General features: G+C 41.9%; 1 protein-coding gene across 1 annotated transcript in view; it reads right to left on the reverse strand.

The window, feature by feature from the left end:
- Positions 1-13,226: 13,226 nt before the first annotated feature.
- grid1b (glutamate receptor, ionotropic, delta 1b) overlaps positions 13,227-23,045 on the reverse strand; it is a 177,100-nt gene continuing 167,281 nt past the window's right edge. Inside the window, exon 15 of the mRNA XM_023418838.2 lies at positions 13,227-18,913. Within this exon, the coding sequence (XP_023274606.1) occupies positions 18,422-18,913 (492 nt within the window). The 3' untranslated portion in view covers positions 13,227-18,421. The remainder of the gene's footprint in view (positions 18,914-23,045) is intronic.

A 23,045-nucleotide genomic window follows, 5' to 3' on the forward strand; every position in this document is an offset into this window, starting at 1 on the left:
GCAGTAATGCATGCTGAGCAAGAGAAAAGCAGAGGAGTTAATGTATCAGAGGAGAAGTCGACTCACTTCACAGAGCAACGGGGCAGCAGACTCTAAACTTCACGAACCAGGCTTTGCCAACCACAAAACCAAACACAGGTGCAACCTCCTCTACCGACGTCCGGGGCCGATCTGTGTCTGGTGGAAAGAGCTTCTCTGTGCCAGGATTTTATAACAAAGTGTCTGTGTAGAAATTGGTGATTTCACATCACAGATGATGAACTTAGACATTAACAGGCAGGAGTTTAATTTGGGGCGACTGTGTCTGAGCTGAGGTGACACTAACCAGGTAGAGGAGTGAGTGAATGAAGGAAGGTGACGTAGTATAAAGAGCGACAAAATCAGAGGAGGTAGAGGTGAATGGATGGAGTTCACTGTTTATGTCCCATTTGAAACCAAGAATCACCACTGTATAATAAATCATAACAGGGTGTACTATTGTTTCCATGCCAACCTCACGGAAGTACTTATTTTAACCATCATGTTCTCCTAAACCCAAACAAGCTGTTTGATGAATTGAAATGATTGTTACCATGACGATGAGGTCTGGTACACCTAGTGAGACGAATGACTTATATGCTTGGAGGTTGAGTTTATATCGATAAAACTGCAGCGAGCAGCTGTTTCATGAAATTACTGGACCTATTGTAAACTATATATTTGTGAGGTTTTTTGTAGTGAATAGCGCCGTTGCCTCACAGCAACAAGGTTCTGGGTTTGAACCTGTCAGCCAGCCAGGTTAATTGCAGGTTAATTGGTGACTCTAAATTGTGCGGGAATGGTTGTTTGTCTCCACATATCAGCCCTGTGATAGACTGTTGACCTGTACAGGGTGTATCCTGATAAGCGATATAGCTAATGAATGAATGAAGATCTAGTCAGAAAGTACTGAGAGAGACACAGATGAAGTGTTGATTGGGTGACCAGCTCCAGGCTGTGTAACTTAACTGTTGTATGCAGCTCCTGCAGCACCTGCAGGTTCAGGTTCCGCTGATGTTTTTAACACACCAACATGTAGCTTCAAACAAAGTGCTGTGTCTTTGTGTTTCTGCCACAATAATCACTTTCCTCCGCTTCCACCAAACAAACCTCATGTTTTCTCCCTCTTTGTTCCTAATCTGTATCTCTGCTTTTCTTCCACATGAAAAGAAGAACAGACCGAGTGCTGGCTCCTGTCATCTGCCTTTGCAATTTTTCTGTGTATTCACTGAGCCACAATCACCACAAAGTTTTTGACCGCATGCAAAGACGGCGAGGAAGTCATCTCACGCTCATTTTCCAGCTTTGTCACTTGTCTTTTCAACGTTGTCTCTGTGCTGTGTTTCCACATGAAAAGACCTAAACTCTGGTTGTGGGAGGATCTCGCTCTTCCTCTTTACTGTCTCTGCCTCTGTCTATTCTTTTCATCTGCCTATAATGTGCATGACCTATTTATAATCCGGCTTTTTCCCTTATATGTTTGAAATCCTCCAAGTGCTTGCACTGAATCTTCCCACCCATCCTTCTCCTCCACTAACAAAGCTCCTTAAAAAACATCAGCAGACACAACCTCTGCCTCTGTGAAGCATCTCTCTTCATTTATCTCTCCATCCATTTATCACTGCAGTCATTCATGCTCCATCTGTGCAGCACATGTATCCATCAGCCTTAAAATGCATCAGCTCCCCTCTCACTCACTCCCGCTGACTGAGCTATCATACAAAGACTCAGACAGGTAGTTGCGTGGCAACAGAGTGGCGCTCTGTGGTTAGCGTGAGCAAGTGGGATCAGTGGGAGCCGCTGATAGTCCGTCCACCCCCGCAGCCCCATCGCAGCTTCTCAGAGAACCAGAGAGCCGCTCCATGCCGTGTGGAACATCAGCTGGAGGCTGGGATTTTAGAGAAGACCGACCAGAAAACACAGACACTTTCTCTGCAACATTTCTATATCAACAGAAATACTTTTAGGTAGTGCTCGTCCACCCATCTCTGCAGAAGATCTCTGAATCTCTGTTGCCCCTTTTCCACTGGTCGAAAAACCCGCTAAGACCCGCTGACATCAGGGTTTTGACGACAATGGAAAAGGGAAGAATCAGCATTCACACTCGGGTCACATGACACTGCAGTAGACACAGGTATTTAACGACTCTGGCCCCGATCAGCAGTGATGTAAACACCTGGGTGAACACAATAATTTTCACCCATTTCCCTGCTGTGACGTCTTTCAGAGCACGTACACTGTAAACACACCTGTCAGCTGTTCCGCACGGTGCTGTTACACCAGAAACACCACGGTTACACTCTGTTCCCATATGAAAGGGTGAGCTGCAGCCCTTAAGTAGGTTTTAAAAACACTGATTGAAGCGTCTCATATGGAGGATCCAACACTTTTACAGGACCAACAACCAGCACGGAGGCTAGCAACTTGTTTTTTCTCCCCTGCCCCCACAATGCTGTTTGTGTCCTCAGTCTGAACAGAAAGAAAGAGTCAGCTGGCAGTGTAAATGGTGTTAATCCCCCTTTTTCTTCTTTAAAAAGGGTTGTAGACTGACCTCCCTGACCATGAGTCATTTTTGTCTGGTCACTCCGTTTGGCCTGGTGGTCTCTGTTGGTTCTCTGGTGGTTCTCTGGTGGTTCTCTGATGGTCTCTGGTGGTTCTCTGGTGGCCTCTGGTGGTTCTCTGGTGGTTCTCTGATGGTCTCTGGTGGTTCTCTGGTGGCCTCTGGTGGCCTCTGGTGGTTCTCTGGTGGTTCTCTGGTGGCCTCTGGTGGTTCTCTGGTGGCCTCTGGTGGCTCTCTGGTGGTTCTCTGGTGGCCTCTGTTGGTTCTCTGTTGGTTCCCTGGTGGCCTCTGTTGGTTCTCTGGTGGTTCTCTGGTGGCCTCTGGTGGTTCTCTGTTGGTTCTCTGGTGGTTCTCTGGTGGCCTCTGTTGGTTCTCTGGTGGTTCTCTGGTGGCCTCTGGTGGTTCTCTGGTGGTTCCAAACGTCTTCCACTTCTGTTATTGAGGCTACGCTGCTCCTGAGAACCCTGAAGCCTCACAGGTGGACTCCCGCCACGGTCTAAATACATCTGAAGGATTTTTAAGTTTGAATAAATTTGCAAAAAATATCCAAAAACGTTTTTCACTTTGTCACTGAGAAGAAGAAAAACAATTCTGCAACACAATAAAGTGAAAGAGTCTGAATTTTATTGTTTTCTTCTGCTCTAATTTAAAATATTAGAATGTTTGCTATGTGTGTGTGTGTGTGTGTGTGTGTGCGCGCGCAGTATGGAGGAGGCCACAAGTGTCTTAATTGCAAAAAAGCTGAACCTTGAAACCTTAACTTCTTTATTAGAGACGTCTCTCGTCTCAGTTCCCTGATATGTTTTCCCCATAATTACCTTGTTCAGAAAGTGTAGAAAAAGAATGACCTACATATTCTCATTGTTATCATACATCACCTAATTATTCCCTTTGTAATTACTCCGACATTACCTTAAAATTACCTTGTCATTATCGAGCTCTGATATTAAATGCTTCAGTGCAGACGGGGGCTTCGGTCTCTCTGGGTGAGTTCAACGTCAGTGAGGATGAGTCCGGGACAAAAGGCGTTTAGCTCCGATGCTAACTCGCACACAGAATGCTAATGACACATGTTTGATCAGTGCGAACAACAGGAGGGAGATTTGATTCAATGTGTTGGAGGTGAAGTTTTCCAGCCTACAGTGGGAGATGAGGGCTGACGCTGGGACGTGACTCACGCTTTAGTGGGAGGGAGACGAGCTCTGATGAGGCTCCTGGAGATGTGGGGGCCCTGATTCAACCAGACGCTTGTGCTGGCAGCTGCCCGCCCGATAACCTCAGGGATACGCCCACTCTCACACAGGACTGACGAGGCTAACATTTAAATATCTCCATTGTTTCTCAGCAATTTCCAACTCCATGGTCGCTGAGTTTATTTTTTTCTCTAAAAAACTGCATCAGGCAGTTTGTGAAAGTCAACCTCCGTTTATTTAAAGAGGAATCTGGTTTACCTGCTGACCTTACTGCGGTGATAAACATGTACATTAGGGTGTGTCAGTGCACTCTGATGTCACTTGTGGGTGTGGTTACAGGTGCAACTGAACAAACTGAACCGTACGTATCAGTGTTTGTTCCCACTGCCATCAAGCTATACAACACCTCAGCCAAAGGAAGTGGACTGATCTAATAGTCATTGTTTATTTATTATTAAGGCCACAGGGAACACGAGGGATCCTGAGGTGCTGGCGGTGTTGAGTTCTTTGACAATAGCTCTCAAAAAATGGCAGAATGACAGGAACTGATGGAGCTCATGTTGTTGTGAAAATGTGCATTATAGTGAATTTACAGTTTGGATTAGCAGCAAATTAAGAAAGGAAGAGATCAGTATGCTGAAGTATGCTTAGAAACCAACGTGATGTCATGAATCTGCTAGTTTTATCCAACCAACAGTCTCAAACACAAAGATATTCAACTAACAATATAAAATAGATGTTCACATTAAAGACGCCATCTTTATTTCCCAGAATTAATTCAAACAATGAATTGATCATTCAACATCATTCAGATAGTTTCAGCTCTAATACACTTACAGCCTGTCTCTTCGATAAGACCTGTTTTTCTGTCTGCAGCTGAGGGACTGTAAATGAACTCCTTACGCTGCCTGTGTGAACTGAAACCTTTCTCCGGCTGCACCAGCAGAGCACCATCACACGTGAGGCCACAGGGTGAGGACGAGCAATGATGAAGTCGAGTTGCTTATTATGATGGTGGTGAAAAACTCTCATCGCCCGCTTCACACTTCATGTGTGAACACAGTGACAGACACACAACTCTCAGCATCCAGGCCGGCTCTCTGCAAATCAGTGTGGAGAAGATGTCTGACACGTTCTTAAACAAGATAAGCTACATAGCAAGATAGAAGCTTTGAACCAAAAATTAAACTGTCAGCGATAATCGTTCATTCTTACCAAAATAACAAAAACTCTTGGACTCATCGTTTCCTCCTTTCATCAGAGCTGAGAGATAAGTGCGACGCAGACACCTCAGCTCATTCAAATCGCAGCATTCAGCAAAAAAGAAGCTGCTAAATATGTTTTGCATGTTTTTTTTTTTTCCCTTGGCAGAGTTGTGCAGCTCCAGCAGTGGTGTAATAGTATGAGGCACGGTTACATCAGCGTGTGGTGAATGTCTCCTTTGAGGATTTGTTCGGTTGGAGGTGGCTTCCTGGGATTGGACGATGTAATCCGTTTGAAGAATGGGATTTAGGAGAACATCCAGGTGGTACACGGCTCCGACCGGGCTCCAGTGGTGCAGATAGATCTGGGTTTTGGCAGCTACAAATAGAACCGGACAGAGTCTTTAGATTATTTGTGTGAGCGTTGTATAACATTGATGAAACAGGATGGACTTTAGTGGATAAATGTGTGAAGGACTGACAGAAGTTTAACAGATCTCTGTCTGCTCTCAGGATTTTAAAGGGTCAAGTGATTTTTCACTCTGGAACACAAACTAATCGGCTCCATGTCAGTGCACTCAATGTTTTTTTATTTTTATTTTATCTGGATCAACCACTATCAAGCAGACATGACATCATAATGCAAAATAATAATAAATAAAGACAAAAACAAAATAACAACAAATACAAACAGTAAAACTATGAACGAAGATAATAACACTTTATCCAAACAGTCAGTAAAACATTTGACATTGATCAAAAAAACAATCATAGAACTAGAAACAGCAAAATACAGTCACTGAAGGATAAAATGGGATTAAAATGAAAAAATAACCAACAAGTTCCTTATTAATGATCATATAGTCAAATATTATGTAGAAAAACATGTCCTGTTTGTAGAGGGGCTAGTGTTCTGTCATATTAGATGCTTCTTTAAACTTTAAAAACACTTGAAGACCCAAAATGAACAACGTGATAGTATTGATTATACTGTATATAAGTGGTGTCTCTAGTTTAGGTGCAAATTGTATATTATTAACATTTATAAAAGCTCAGCTGACCTGTGTGTTTGTCAAACGGACTCACGACTGTCAAAGAATGAAGTGTTTTAAAAATGTTTGGTATCATTTTATAGTCAAACATTAATAACAATTATTATATTGTGATGGAGCTGACCACCATGACAAAGCTGCCCCTCACTGACAGTAACACCTTGTTCATATCATATCTACGTGAATAATACATGTACTATAATACATTCATGAGCACTTGTTGTGCAGTGCTTTTAATTTCAAAAGTCTCCAAGTATTGAACAACAAGTACGTCCCGGCCACTTTCATCGCTTTTTAGTGTCCCCTGGAAACACTTGCGTTGTGTTGTGAGCATTTGCATGACATGTTGAAAAAGATATTTTTTTAATAATTTGTTTTGTTTTGTCTGTTTACCTGTGTATTCTTAAGTTGAGCTCTCAAGGCCACCGTATATATCAGAGTAATCTGGTAAGTGATTATGACTCTCCGAAGTGTAAATCGTTGATGTCGACATCCAAATCATTATGACCAAACCATGTCCAAACAGATGTGAACGTCTCACATCAGCCAGATGTTGTTCAGTTTAATGGATATGGTGTTGTATTGTAATCCTGAAATCACCAGCACTGTGACCTCACAACTACCTCAATGACGTGAAAGCTCGGAAGTCGTTAACCTGGAACATGCTTAAAAAATGGTGTCATCAGCGTAGAAATGGTTCGTGGCTTCTAAAATTCCTTGGCCACAGTCCTGCTCCGCAGAGGATGATCCTTTTTATTTGAGTGACCAGAGAGTGCTAATGTGATGTCACCCTGTGAAGCACTGCAGCTTTTTCATGCTCCCAGAAGGAGCTCCTGCAGCCGCTTCCTCCTGAGCTTTCTTTCTCCAACCTCTGTGTGAATTGGGTGGAGGATCGGCGTGTGCAGAGGGCAGCAGTGGTGAGAGAGGAGGAGATGGCGGGATAGAGACAGACTGACGGAGGGCAGAGAAGAGATGTAGAGAGAAAAACAAGAGCAGGAAGGAAGAGGCGGTGAGAACATGAAATTACTTCTTCCCTGTTGGAAATCCCCCTCCTGCATGAGTGATGGTGTGGCGTCCGAGCGATGGTGTGGCGTCCAAGTGTGTGTGCGCGCGCGTGTGTGTGGGCTAGAGCCAGGAGTCATCATTTAGGCCTCAAACAGTCTGTATTCCGGGGCGTCGTGTGGCGTAGTGGGTTAAGCAGGCGCCCCATATGTAGAGGCTACAGTCCTTGCTGCAGTCGGCCCCGGTTTGAATCCCGGATCAGACGGCCTTTACTGCATCATTCCCCCTCTCTCTGTCTCTCTCTGTTGTGCTATCATAAAGGCATAAAAAGCCCCAAAAAATATACTTAAAAAAACAGTCTCTATTCTTCTAACAGCTCCGTCAATCATGAGACAGAGAGCTGCAAAGAACGGAAATATTTAACACGTCTTCTATTATCACAATAAATAAATATAGTAATTTGTTTCATTATCAATTAATATACAGCAGTTCTTGGCTGTTGCCTGGCAGCAAAAATTAAACCACTCAGTTAATGGACATAAATTATTAAATCCATAGTTGTATATTGTGTTATTAATATTTAAATTCCATATGTTCAGTGTTTTCATTTATCAGAAGGTTTTCAGTAGCATAGGGTTTATTTTCAATATTATACAAAGACAACGTGCGTTATCCTTATATTGAAGTCAAGCTCAAGTTTTTATAAATCTGAAAAAACCCACAACACGTTCACACCGAACCTGAGAGAGAATATAATTATTTCACCACACAAACATGTTTAAGACAAAACCTCTAAACTTGGATTTTAAAGAATTGTAACTAAGATACTGAGTGGAACATTTGACTGTGTGAAAATCAACCTTGTCAGCGCTCTCTGCTGGACACACGGTGAACTCCACATGAAACACTTTCTTGTTATTTATCATCTGTTTTCTACACTGTTACGATGTTTTTCCACACAATAAAAGAACACATGAATCCACTGCATGACAGGTGTGATGTAAGAAAATAAAAAAGTAAATAAACACAAACACACAGCAGGCAGCTGAAATTACACAGACACACAAAGCAGCCAGACATTTACACAACAATACGATAACATCCAGTGTTCACGAGCTGCAGACATGACAATTCTTATAAGCCATCAGAGCACAAACTAGCAACACTCAGATACAAATAAAATCTTCAGCAGATGTTTGAAAAAGGAACATAAATATATAAAGATAAATACACCCGATAAAACACTTTTATTTTGCTGATGCATCATACACTTCGAACACAGTCGCATTGTCACTGCCACATAAAAGTTAAAGAGCCTTTGTTGTGCTCTGGGGGTCATTTTTATCTTGAATTAACTTTCATTTTATCTTGTCTGCATTTCACTGTAGTTACCAGCTACCTGAAGAAAACACACAGTTAAATGTTTTCTATATTGAAACCAGGTGAAGGCAGACCGGTTACTTCACATACTGAAGATCTACTTCAGTTGAATTATTATGTAGTATTATCTTTAGGAGTGAAGTTTAACGTAATTGCAGCCATTTTTGTTCAGTTAATGTTTGCCCAAACGTTTCCTTGTGGTCCGGTAGCAAAAGTTCTGGCTCAGATCCTTGAGTTGGACCCAGATAAACCGAAGTGTCTTTGATCAGGCTTTAGAAAAACAGATGCTGACTTCTGTGACTTGAATCTAATGATAATATATGAGAGGTACACATTAGTGCTAATAGAGAACATCCTGCAAACTTGTCATCAGAGCTTATAGCAACTTAAATTTGTCCTCCCTAGCTCCATCTCCTCGGTAAGTGCAGTGATAGCAGGACTTGTGCAGCTCTTCTCAGTGAATCTACATATTTATGGTGTTGGCCCGGCTTCATTTCATGCCTGCGTGCCTTCAGACTCTGCTATGTATTTCATATGCGCGGCTCTGCTATGTTAACATAACGGCGCCGGCTTCACACTGCCCGATGTTTGATTTACAGACACTGACCCGTCTCCCTGTGTGACAGCAGCTCAGCCTGTTACTATATAATGGCCCATAACTGCCCAGCACAACTGGACTCCCACATTCATATTGGCTTTTATTTCTTCCAGCTGCTGGAGGTAAAGTGTGTAATGAGGTGTTTTATCCAGAAGGCACAACTCAGCAGCAGGGAGGAGGAGGAGGAAAGTGTCATATAAACACTCGAACAGCTCTGAGTGCTCTGAAACTTAAGTAGTACAATGAAAGCAGATAATCCATGTATATCTGAGTTGGGCTCTGCCACAGGGCTGAGAAAGGTTTGGCTTCTATCGGAAAAGACTGCTCCTCACTTCCCTCTCATTGTCGCTTTGTCTTTGGGAGAATCTGAGGCTGCAGTTGAAAAGTCAAAAATAATCTCTGCACACTGAGAAGACTTCCTGTGACTTTTATTGAGAGCGAACAATGGGTTTCCCCTGCGGCTTCTTCAGGTTCACTCAGTATGATTACAAGAGCGTTCACAGGTGTATATGTGAATGCATTATGTATCATAAGGACTCAGGAGAAGTATCTGACTGCACTTACATTGAGCTTTTTTTTTTTTTTAAACTAACTTTATTTATAACACGTGGCGGATAAATCCTCTTTAACCACAGACACAAAGCAAACAGGATTGAAATCTTGAAATAAAAAAACAGGAAAGAAAATACAAATAGAGAAAATTGAGCCATTAAAAATAATAATTAAATAGAAATAATGAGCTGAGCAAGAGATCAGAATAAATAATATTCAGACATAAGTTTCTAGTTTCCTGACATTTCTATACATTTGTTAAGTAAGGAAAATACATTTTTAGTGCTTTACACAATGGGAGGGGATTTAGTGAAACAACATTTATGACTATACTATTTTGTTATGATGATGATATCGTTAACAACTAAAACTTCAATCTGCTTGTTCTTCATGACGACTCCTCACTGGATTTAAAGACAATAAATCTGGATTTATGGAATTGGGCTTCAGTCGATCAGACAAGGATTTCCATCCATCCATCCATCCACCCATCCATCCATCCATCCACCCACCCACCCATCCATCCATCCATCCATCCACCCATCCATCCATCCATCCATCCACCCATCCACCCATCCATCCATCCATCCGCCTGGCTTTCACTGAGCAAGCCAGCAGAGCAGGAGCTCATCCAAACCCGTCTCTCAGCTCTGGTGTCGCCCGTCACTTCGTCATTTGATCGACCACTCAACGAACCCCGCCGCAAACCAGGCGCTGTGCCAGTTCACCACTCACATATCCTTCCCTTTGGCTGGTTAGTCTCTCTGCAGACCAGGCGGCCATGTCACCATTTAGTCGGCTCAGCCGTCCGGCTGTCTGTCGATCCGGGCCCTCAGAGCAGTGACAGCGAAAAGTAGAGCGGATGAGTTTAAAACCAGGGGACAGCTGACATCCTGCACGTCCCAGTGTGTCGGTTCAAATCCTCCTCCCAGTGCGTCACACTAAATCTTCCCCCTAATTGACAGAGCAGAGGATGTTTTCTGCCAGGTGCGCCGACGGCAGGAAGCAGCAGAGAGGGAGACAGAGGGGAGAAGCTGTGAAAAGCACAAGGATTCAAATGCCCCCCCACCCCACCCCACCTACCCCCTTGCAGGACACTCTGTCACCAGCTCAGTGTTGTGTAGCAGTGCTATATGTACTGAGGTAATGATGTGATTCCACAGCAGAATACACCAGGTGTATAAAGCACTGAGAACATCACCTCATATTCACTCTCACCGCGGCAATGAGCTGAAGGACAGGATGGTGTCGAGCTGCAGTTACTTTAACGGCAACATAGTACAACTCCCAAACTCTGTCCACAGGAGATTAATTAGCAACTCTTTTAATGATGTTTTTCTGGTTCCAGCTTCTCAAACATCAGGTTTTTCACTATCGTATAAAATGAATGTCCCTGCGGTTGTGACTGTTGGTTAAATAAAACAAGTTATTTAAATACATAATCACTAAATTTTCAGTTTTTCAATATTTTATAGACAAAGCAGCTAATTGTTTAATTGAGAAAATAATTAAAAAATCACAAGTTTTCAACCCTATAGTTCAGCAGGTTTTTTATGTTCTTTGCTGTTTTCATGGTCTTTCATGATAGTAAATTGAATATTCTGGACTCATGGTCAAACAAAACAAGATATTTAATGTCATGTTAATGTTAATGTTGTAGATAAGATTTTTACACAGGAGTCGAGAATTATTAATAGCTATTAACTCTTGCTCTATAAACTCTCTGCAACACATTAGTTTCATACCCTGTTTTAAAACTATGTTAAATTGCCTTGTCCCTAACATAAACAAAAAAATTAATTATTCATTGATTAATTTAGAAAATGTGAAAAACACTTCTGACAACCAAACTTAATTTGACAAATATAACTTTTTAAATGTGTGTAATTTATTCAGGTTTTGATGTATTTACTGAAGCAACATCTAGAGGCCGTCAGAAGAACTGCAGCTGTGGTCGTTGCTGTTTTGACTCCCACTGAGTTTGAATCTGGGTTTTCAGGACGATGTTGAGCTGCAACATTTAGACACGAGCGAACAGAGAGGCTTTGATTCACTGATCTGATTTGACCTTTAACCTCCTGCACAGACTCTCCACTGGACTTCATGGTTTCTCACAGACTAAGAGCAGCTCTGTCCGTCCATGAAATCAGTTGGAAGCTCTGATCCATTATTGATTCCACCTCCATCATGTGGACGACCTGTACAGCGAATATCAAAAGTCTGCACATCATTTCAGATTTTCTAGTTTAGTGCCTCGAGCCTGAAGAGAAAATCCATCAAAGATGGTTTTTTTTCTCCAAAAAAACGTTCATTTGGATTCAAGAAAATCAATGTGAAACCAAACGGCTGCCTGGCTGCTGAGTGTGCAATCACTCCAGTTAATGTTCAGCAGAAGAAGCTTTACTTTGACAAGCAGGACAGCTGATTAGAGAAGTCTCTAACTCGGAAACAACTTTTCTTCTCTGCAGAGGTGATGCCAGAAAATTCTCCTTAATCTCTTCATTTAAATATTAGTTAAAAATTAATATTAACTCTGATTTATAGTTCAAACGCAAGACTGAACATTGAGACACAAATCACAGAAGAGATTCTGACAAAGACTTAATGCTGGAGATATTACACAACAGGCCAATGAATTAACTGAAAACTGAGAATATTTGTCCAACAATTTTTTAAGATTTACTTTTGAAGGAACCAGTGTGCTTTGAATAATTTCATAAAATTAATTTATGAGAAAAGTATACCTGTGTGATCAGAGACTTCATGCATAACTAATGGGCAAACAGAAGGAAGGAATTTGAGTAACTGGTGCTGAAACCTGTGTGAAGCTAATAGACAGTTGAACAGTTCACTAACCATTATTTTACTACCAGATAAAGTTCAGAGTTCAAAAAGATTTGGGTTTGTCACTACTAATTTATATGCAGACGACACTGTTTATTTAATTGTAAGCTGAAGATATTTGAGTTTGAACTGTTGGTTGGACAAAACAAGACATCTGAAGATTCCATTTCTTTTCTGACATTATATTCATAACGATTATCTGTTTAATAAAGACAGTTATGAAATTATTGATAATTACTTTATTCTATTGATTATAGCACAAATATTGTTGATCAACTGGCCCAGTGATATGACACCTGGTGATAGTTGTAAAACTAAAAAAGAAAATTAGTGGGCTTGAATTTTATTTGTGGTAAAAGGTAACGACGTACATTTACTCAAGTACTGAACTGTACTGTACAGTTTGAAGTACCTGTACCCAACTTGACTATTTCCATTTTATGATACTTTATACTTTTAATCCACTACATTTCAGAGGGACATGTGCTTCGTACAGCCTTTGGAGGCCCCCAACCCCTAGGTTTGGAACCTCTGGGCTAAACCATCTAACTGTATATGAAGTAATTAAAAAGCAGCTACAGCTAAGTACCTTTACTCAAGTACTGTACTTGGGTTCACTCAGGAGGTTAGCGTTACTCCAAAACTGTGGTATTGCTACTTTAACTTCAGTGAAGGATCAGAGTACTTCCACCACTAGTTCTAACCTCACCACATTTTTATTTATTAACGTCCAGAATTACAGAATAATTAAGTATCTGATGCAGAATTTCAAAACCATAAAAACAGGACTTCCTGTCATCATTGACACAACATTAGAAACAAATGTGTAAATCATATTTCTTTATTAAAGATTAAGAAACTCCAAGCAGCATATTCATAAATAAAATAAGGGTCTCCCTTAGATGTACTGTGACAGACTATATGCTATGACAGTTCATGTTTTCATCCTCTTGACGGGGCGCTGGAGTTTCAACGTAAAGGGGTGACACACGGAGCCGCCCCGGCACACAGACCAGTAAGAACCTCAGACCAGTCAGAACCTCAGGGTCCTGGCTCTCAGTCCGTCAGTCGTGTTGTGGAGCACAGTGTGGAAAGCGAGTCGGTTCACAAGAGCAACTACTGACACAGAAAACATCCATGTAGCGTCTGTTCACACATGAGTTGATGATCCAGCAGACACTAAACACCCTCCAACACACTGAAGTCTGACCTCTGACCTCTGCTCTTCTTTTGCTTGTCCATTTTCAGACAGAGTGAAACACACGGTAGATTTGATGTCATGTAACTGGAGAGTCTGTTTTCACACAGGAAGTGGACATTAGCTTTTTGTCAGAGATGATATATATTAACGATTCTTAAAATGATATGCCGTTTCTGCTGTGTGGCAAACACCACATGTTCAACATCTGGATCCACAGTTACACATTAAACCTTGGCTAAGACGTTTTCATTCATTTAATATCGATGCATCCTAAAACAACGCTGTTCCTACAATCAACAGACTGGACTGATTTTATCGCTTTAGGGAACTGAGTGAATCTTGGTTTTACATCAGCCCCGTAAGAAATAATTCCATGTTGGACAATTTAGCATCTTGTGATTTACATCCAATGCCAGCATTCAGGGCAAACAAAGGATCAGTGTGTTCTTTATGTCGGGAGGTGGAAGATAGTGAAGTGGAGGTGGTATGTAGCACATCCCACTTTCTCGCAGCAGACCAGTTTGTCCCGTCATGACTATTAACTGTACCTACCTACCTACCTGACCTTAACCAAGTCTTTTAGTTGTGTAACCTAAACCATACCCTACTCTGACCTCAGAACTCCATATGTTACCCCAAGATTTATTGGTTCCCTACGGAAGCCTAGGAAAAACTAAAAATATGACTATTACCTTATAATATGACCTTTAACCTCCTGCACAGACTCTCCACTGGACTTCATGGTTTCTCACAGACTAAGAGCAGCTCTGTCCATCCATGAAATCAGGTGGAAGCTCTGATCCATTATTGATTCCACCTCCATCATGAGGACAACGTGTACAGCAAGTCTGCACATCATTTCAGATTTTCTAGTTTAGTGCCTCAAGCCTGAAGAGAAAATCCATCAAAGATGTTTTTTTGTTTTTTTTTCCTTTAAAAAATCACTCCAGTTAATGTTCAGCAGAAGAACCTTTACTTTGAAAAGCAGGACAGCTGATTAAGTCTCTAACTCGGAAACGACTTTTTCTTCTCTGCAGAGGTGAAGCCAGAAAATTCATTTAACTTCAAGTGTTAAAAATTAATATTAACTCTGATCTATAGTTCAAAGGCAAGAGTGAACATTGAGACACAAACCACAGAAGAGATTCTGACAGAGACTTAATGCTGGAGATGATAAACAATAGGCCAATGAATTAACTGAAATTTTCACAATCTCATAGACTTGGTAGTACATTGCGTCAAACAATACGCTATCAACTCTGAGCCATGTAAAATGGTGAGATCAACATCTGGTTAATCGTAGAACTACAATGTAAATAGACAAGAAAAACAGATTCAAACAGACTCATGGCATCAACTCGCATTATCTGTCTGTGTCACCTTAGTGTTTCAAAAATTTAACAAAGCTTTAAAAAACTTTGGCAAACAGAGTGTAGAATGATAGTTTTAGCTTTCTGCATCTTTTCCTGTCGTTTTCTGATCAGTTGGACGCAGAGTGGCCTAAATTCTAATATTTCTATAGACTGAGCTGTCGAGTGCTCTGGCGTGTTTCTCGGTTCCACTCGTACGTCTCCCCTGAGGTTTGTGTAGGAAATGCTACGTGACTGAATCACAAAGTAACACATGGAGTGCTGAGCTCAACAACTGTGCAAACCCTGATTAACCCAAACCAAGTGCTTTAGCTGAGTAATCTTAAACATTTCTTGACTGTAGTTTATTTGCCATAAACACGATCCTCCCCTGACCTGTCGCTACGGAGACTGTAGATAGGGACGAGTTCAAAAGCAAACAAACACATTAGATCTTTAAAAAAAAAAAAAACGCAGATTGAACGCAGTCTTGCTTTTGCTTCTTTGTTCAACGTAGCCGTTCTTGTTCTTGTTTGGCAATACAGTTAGAAATGTTGATTTGTTTATATTGTTGGGAATTCAGATTATTTAGCACTGATGACACATTACCAATAAGATTGTTTGTTTTCCTGTCTTCAGATTGAGTTGTAGGAGTAAAACCCTTCGTTCTGACAAGTGAAGGTCGTTCAGTTTCCTCCTCTGATGTTAAACTTGAGACGTTTCAGAACAGAAACCCTTGAAAGGTGAGCTTACTGTCTGCTTCTGTTTGGGGTCTGGCTGTTCGCCTCCCGAACGCTATACTGTGTGTGATCAATGTGTTTCCAAACCGCCAATATCTGCTAAATGAAAATGAAGTCAAAACTCATTAGGCCCATAAATGCACAGTAATTGCACTTATGATAGCAAAAGGAGGGGTATCGTGTGTGGGTTTTATATTTCCTGTTGAAAATAGTTTTCCATAAAGGTTCATCATACAGTATTCCATAGAGAAAAACAATCTAGTGTTTAGCAAACATAATCAGATCCCTTCTATATTACAAGCAGTTGAGGTATGGCACCTGCACAAATCTCCACCATCACCAGCCTCTGATTGCACTTCGGATAACGACGCTCTCTGTCATCACCGCAGGTGATAATGGATCTCATTAGGAGTGACTTGTGGGAATATGAGGCCTCTCTCTCTCTCTCTGTCTGATTAAAATAACTGTACTGCTTTGCAGGAGAAAAAACCTGTATACAAGTGTTTGACATTTAAGTTCTCTAGTATCAAAAATTAAAGACATATCTATATAGCTGATAGTTTTCTTTCTTCTTCAGGTTAAATATAACAAACAAAAAGAAATCCAGAGACTGTCAGGCTGCGTTCACACCAGGTTCTCAAGCCTCAAAATTCAAGAGCTGGTCCCATTGAAAATGACACAGAAACACAAGGGATTATGGTTAAATGTTGTTGGAACCAGCAACTAGTTGTCAATCAAAAGCCAACCAAAGCATCTGGAGTTGTTTCAGATTCAACTTGTGAACCATGATTTGATGATTCATCATGAGAAAAGAAAGCCACCAGAAAACATGAAGGCGTTGGATCTTTGTGTGGCAGTGAGGCTGTATTGCTCATAGTAATGGACACCAATCAAATACAAGCCCTGGGGCCAGATGCATAAATGATGCGTACGCCATTTCCCGCTCATAAATTGCTCGTTAAAAAGACAGAATGTGACACCTCACACATTCCTTTGACCATGCGAACACACTGTTTTCCAAAGTGATTGAAAATAGTGAAATAAGTGAAAATATAAATAAGCCGGGACAGTTAATTTAACGTAAAATAAAACCAACTTCACGGAGCTTCATTCATTATCATCGTTATAATCTTACAATCCATATACAGAAATAATTGTGTTTGTGCTCAATGCTTCCCTCAGCATCATTTAATATACTCATTATTTATTGTGAGTCATTCTGTAACTGTTTGATAGTATTTGAATATTCACTGATCACAGTGTTACAGCCCCTGGAGCCTCATTAAGACTCTCTAGTCCCAATAAGTGAAGTTCAGAGTGAAACAGGACTTTACATTACAGTGATTGTACTAAAGCAAACTGATGAAGGTTTTTACCTCAGTTTCACAATCAGTGAAATTCTTCTTCTTCCTCGTCTTCCTTCTCTGTGTCTGATCACTTGTGGCGGAGACAAACTGATTGAGGGAGAGTCTTCATCCCTTTATGGCTAATTGTGGGAGTGGAAATGAGGCTTGTACACGTGAGTGAGATTTATAAAGCTGAACCACGCTTACGCACAGATTCCGATGAAAAGAATGTGTATGTATATTTCTGGTTGTGTGCGTACACATAGTTTTAGTAATGAATCTACACCGAGTTTTTATACATCTGGCTCCTGGTGTGGATTAGACCACTGATGTTGATTTGGCGTCAAAGACTTAACAGATGTACGGTAAATTTGTATCTGGGACCGGTACATCTACATCTATACTATTCATATTCGTCCAGTGTCACTTGATTGGCTGTTTGGACCAAAGACCAACAGCAGGTGTGATCGCAGACTAACACTCTCCCCCTCCTCCCCCCTCGTTCTGTCTTCCCTCCTCACCCGGACAGTACTGGTGCCAAATAAAAAGCTACTATAAAAACAAACCACTCAGCTGTGTGTAAAATATGAACCAGATAAAAATCCACTTGTGCCCCCCCTCTCCCTCCCCCCTCCCCCCACTGTTGAATGATACACCATTTACAGTTGAAGTAAGAAAATGAATGTAGACTTTTGGTTGGAAAAGAACAATGTATATTATATATTCAATACAAATGAAAAAAAAAAATTGTGATTATTTTCGTCCAATGCTGAAGATATATATAGGGTTGGTACAGAGGTGCATAACAGTAGGTGTCCAACACTAAAATGTCCCTACAGCGGTGCATCATGGGTAGTCGCTTACATCGATGAGTTGTGGAGAGACATCGTTTAATTTCGGCACTTAGAAAACAATCACAATGAATTTCGCGTCATTGTTTCATATTGAACAAAATTTACAAAGCCATTCAAACAGTCATAACGTTTTCATCAATGTAGATATATATTTTTTTTTATCTCGTTTTGTTTGTTTTTTATAACTCAACTTCAAAAATTGAGAATATTCAAAATACACTTTAACCTCACTTCGTTCTCTTGGTATTTACACGTATGTACAAGAGAAAAATTACACCCGCCAACCCGCCCGCCTCCCCCCGTTTTTTTTTTGTGTTTTTTTTGTAACATCGGCTTTTCTGAACAGGTAGTGAGATATAAAATCTTTTTACTTTGTACATTATGTTTTTTTTTTTTTTCCTTCTATAATAATTTTCCTCTAGAGATCCCCGACCCACCTAACATCTAGACCACACCCAGACCTGGACTGGAGTCCAGAGAGCGACTCATCATAGATGCAGTTTGACCCCACCCTCACCCCCCTCCTATCACTATATGGATGTACTGTGGGTGGCCTCAATGGCTTCTGGTATGGGTCCTGCGGAGACTGCCTGGTAGGACATTGGCATGGGTGTCTTGCCAGGGCTCTGCCGGAAGAGCCCCCCGTTGGGGGCCCTGTGTTTGCACTGCATGGTGCCGCTGAGGCTGGTGCTGCTGAGCGGGTGGTGTGGGGGCAATGTGGTGCTGCCAGGGCCCTGGGACGGGGGTAGCGTCCTGCCTAGGGTCCCCCCATGGTGAGGGTGGGGAAGAGGAGGAGGCGGTCCCCCCTCCCCGGGGAGGAAGGTGGTCACAGCGAGGCCCGAGGGCGGGTAGTCCCGCACGGACTCCGGCCCCGCCACTAGAGAGGCCTGGCTGGGCTGCATGCTGCCGATGTCCAGCGCAGAGATCTCGATAGAGGGGCCGGGGATCTGCTTGTGGGCCAAGTCCTCGTCCAAAAGACTGTTCATACGACGATGCACCTGTTCCAGATTCACCTCCTTGTCCTATAAGAGGAGGAGTGGGGGGTGGAGGAGGACAGAGGAGAGACAGGGGGAGGGAGGAGAGGAGGGAGGAGGGACACAGAGGCTGAGATTGGCGATGGGCCGGTTTCTCAGACTGGTTCAGGTCTGCTGGTGCTCCATGCATTCTCAACCTGTCATAATGTTTGGACGTGGCCTTTGTTTTGAATTGGTGGACTGACGTCAGCTGGTCAGCTGACAGACAGACCCTCGTTTGGTTTGAGCCCAGTGGGAAACTGAGGCCACAGAAACCAATTGGTACATGCACTTTGAAATCAAACTTGGCCAGTGAGTATTAAAGGTTTGATGTCTGGAGAAAAACAATCCTGGAGCCAAACTGACTGAAGGAGGTTTGTTGTAAAGCTGTTGGCGGCTGTGGTTTCTTGAAGATGGTCATGGCGTGTGATGGACTGAGAGTGATTGATTTGTTTCTGGACTTAATTTGGATCTGGATGCTGCTCAAGGCAATAAGAGTAATATTTGTGGGTGGAACTTCACACCTCAGCGTTACTCTCCAGAATACTCAACTGAAACTGAAAACATGTTCAGCTGTGTTTTCCCTCCTCTCTGTGGTGTATGTTTTTTTTCCTCGCTGCCCTTGGAGCTGGTACACTCTGTGCCAGAGGATCGGAGAATTGGTTTCCTATCAGACCAATTTAATCAAAGCATCGGCTGACGCTGCATCTCTTGCCGACTGCAGCTGTGCATACTTGTTAGGCATTAATAGACACTTGAGTGTTTCCCTGTTGAACCGCAGGTCTGCTTCAGTACACTGGGTCATGGGAAGGTAGAGGACAAGGGGTAAAGAGAGAGACGGGAGGCGTGACTCGCATATCAAGTGAGGCTCTGGCTCTGGATCCAGATTCTCGACATGTCTGTGTGTGTGATTGTGAGAGTGTGTGTGTGTCTGTGTGTCAGTGCAGCCAGTCACTTTACAACGAACACAGCGTCAGTGAGCGTCCCTGAACTTGGCTCCAGCATTGTGTTCACTTTAACTCAGGTACAATGATATTAGTCACAGTAACTCGTCACAGTGACACAAGTGATATTCACAACAATGCACACGACACAGTTACACTGTATATTAATACCACACACATATTCACTCATGTTGCAGTGTTATCAGGATTTTACTAATGCTGAAGTCGTGCAACCCCCACCCCACCCCGCCCTGCCCCGCCCCCGAAGATACAACTACAGAAAACTCTGCGTTGATTTGGATTTTTCTTTTACATGTTAAAGTTATAATCCTTAAGATTTTCATTATATCAAACTACATTTCTGATGAGTTTGATTTTCCCGAGCAGGATTTTAATCACCACACAGCGAATCCCGAGGGATCCAAAGGAAATGATGCCTGTGTGTATTTGAATATAAAGGTTTGTAATTTAAAATCCACTGATATATATGTACTGATTAACATCTAATTCAAACCCATCATTTTCTACAGCTACTGCTTCACATTGAAAGCGTTGCACTGGTGAAACATGGGGTGGATTTTATTGTGAAGGAACCGTAGGTTAGCCCTGACTGCTACTGCTCTCTGAAAATGTGTAAAACCACTAGGCAAGACTACTTGTTCCTCCTGTTGTAAAGAAGCTGTAACTCTGAGATCTGTGGTGTTTAACTGCCCCTGCTGTTACCACCAGTCACCACAGGTGTCGCCAAATCCCACAGGACTGAAATTTTAAGGATTATAACTTTACTTCATCCAACTGTTGTATCTTTTCCTTTTTGAATGTTTTCATTCATTTAAAAACATATATATTATATTGCTCGATTTAGTAGAAGTTTATATGTGAGGCAGTTATCATGAGCAAAGCGTTTGCTCTTAAGATGAAAATGCCTTCAGTGTTGATTCATATTGAGGTAGAGCGGTAGTGAGAGCACTTCCTGGGACACGTGCCTGTGATGCTAACAGCTAACACAGCCTGAGAGCTTCCTCCTCTGTTCAGACCTTAAAGGAACATGTAAACACAAAGTGTGTTTACCCAGAGGCTCTGAATGATCCCTCTCCAGTCTCAGAGAGCTGTTCTCAAAGCCAATTAAAACATCTCAGCACAGGTTATTGTTTCAGCGGACTGGCACCTCATTAAAATATGTTTTCAGTGGTGTCAAACTGGCAGCTCGCCTAAATAAATAAATGGCTGGGATTAAACCTCAGCCGGTCGTTAAAGACAGACCAGTGATGTAAGTGGAGGGGAAGAAAACAACAGCCGTATGAAAGCCTCTATTAATTTTGAAAACAAACAGCTCTTTTAATGAGTGCTCCCAGTGGGGGGGTGGGGGTGGGCGGGGGGCGTAAATCACTCTCTCCTGCTACTTTGCAAATACTGCAACTGTGGAGTGGGCTTTGCTCGAGTGTGATAAGAACAGTTTCTAGTTGTTTCTACTTCATTATGATTCAAGTGGCTCTCTGAAACATTTAAAGCCTTTTAGCACAGAGGCGTTTGATGTCAGCGTCTCTCACTGGGACACGAGTGGCAGTTAAAGTCTCATGAGCAGTGACCTTGCCTGAACAGGACATGTATCCTCCCTGTGACCACTGATGATGATGATGCTGACTTCAACTGTGTAAACTGGTCATTTCTCAGTGGCAGTCGTCGCCTTGCACATTAGTGACTGAAGCTGGTCCTTACATAGCAATACAGTCTAGTTTTGGTTTTAACCTGGAAAGAAGGCCACTGGTGATACTATAAAGCTAGTCAGTTAGCCTGCGTAGCTCCCAGCATCATTACAGCTGCAGTCAGAAGCACAGTGATACTCTGAGCTAAATGCTAACGTCAGCACATTTTCTGCACAGTACTGAGGCTACATCCACACTAATACCTTTTAGTTTTAAAACACATCACTTTTGCCATGAATTTTAGTCTAGATGGGCAGAAACTGAGACGTTTGGAAACAATGACACAGACTACCGCTCTTTGATTGGCTCCTATCAGTCACAACCTTCTCTGATTCGTAGTCCTCCTATCACATGACTCTGGATGAAAACAACAATTTCCAAGTCTGTTTTCTGCCATGACGCCTTAATCTTGTGTTCCTTTCAAGTGTAACAAGTAACAGTTCTAGCTTGTCGTCAGGCCAAAACGGCATTATAAGACAAACGTGTTAGTGAGGATGTAGCCTGAGGCTGAGTGTGATGTCATTAGTTTTGCAGGTACTTGGTCATAAAGTATTGGACTAATTAAAATGTGGCCTGATGATGGCACTAGATGAAAGTTAGCGGAATTATTACAGTTCATCCTAAGGGGAACATGAACGTCTGAAACTAATTTCATGTCAATCCACCTGACAGTTGCTGAGATATTTAAGTCTGAGGCAAAGTGGTGGCAACGCTGCTGTTAGCTTAGCCGTTAGCTTCATTTTCTGTGTCTGTCATTGTGGTTTGTACCAGCTCAATATGCTGTTAATCATGTTAATCACTACTCAGTCAGTCACACATCAACATTAGGTCGTCCTGCATGTTGAGATGAAATTATCCACTGAATCCATTTCTGGATGAACCTGTGGTGCAGATAAGGCCGTGCAGTTTGATTTTAACAGTTTAAGATCTTTTGCAGGTTCGTGAAGGCAGCAGGTCACAACACATCTGAATTCTCCTCATACTCCTCTTGATTCAGTTTCCAGTTGATTGGATGCTTTTCTTCTCTGGCTCTGCAAAGCTAATTTGCCATTTATCCAAATCTAATCCCAATCTATTGTGGATTGTATTACAAAACGATCACACTCTGATTTCTGCTTCGAGAGCAACTCTGCCAATGAGAAATATTTGTACACTCAGATTTGTTTGGATAACTTTGCTGCAACTTCTCTGATCATATATCAGAAACTCCTGACTAGCACTGTGTAAGTCTGAGTTCACTGACGCCGTTTTTACTCTATGAATAGAAGAATACTGGTATTCAGAGATAATACTAGCACATATCTCAATGAAGTACCTTTAGTTTACATTTGGTGTGTATTGAAAGGCACTGAGCTGGTTGTTCAACAGGCCTAGGACAGGTAAAGGTGAGGTTAGCGGTCAGCCCTTAATGAAATGCGTTCACACAGTTAAAGATGTCCAAAATATAAAACAGAAAGGCACTAGAAGAACCAGGAGTGTTTCTACTGACGG

Source organism: Seriola lalandi, unplaced genomic scaffold (assembly GCF_002814215.2).
Source record: "Seriola lalandi dorsalis isolate HSWRI2012SDOR001 ecotype SW California unplaced genomic scaffold, Sedor1 jcf7180002054585, whole genome shotgun sequence".
Classification (NCBI taxonomy): domain Eukaryota; kingdom Metazoa; phylum Chordata; class Actinopteri; order Carangiformes; family Carangidae; genus Seriola; species Seriola lalandi.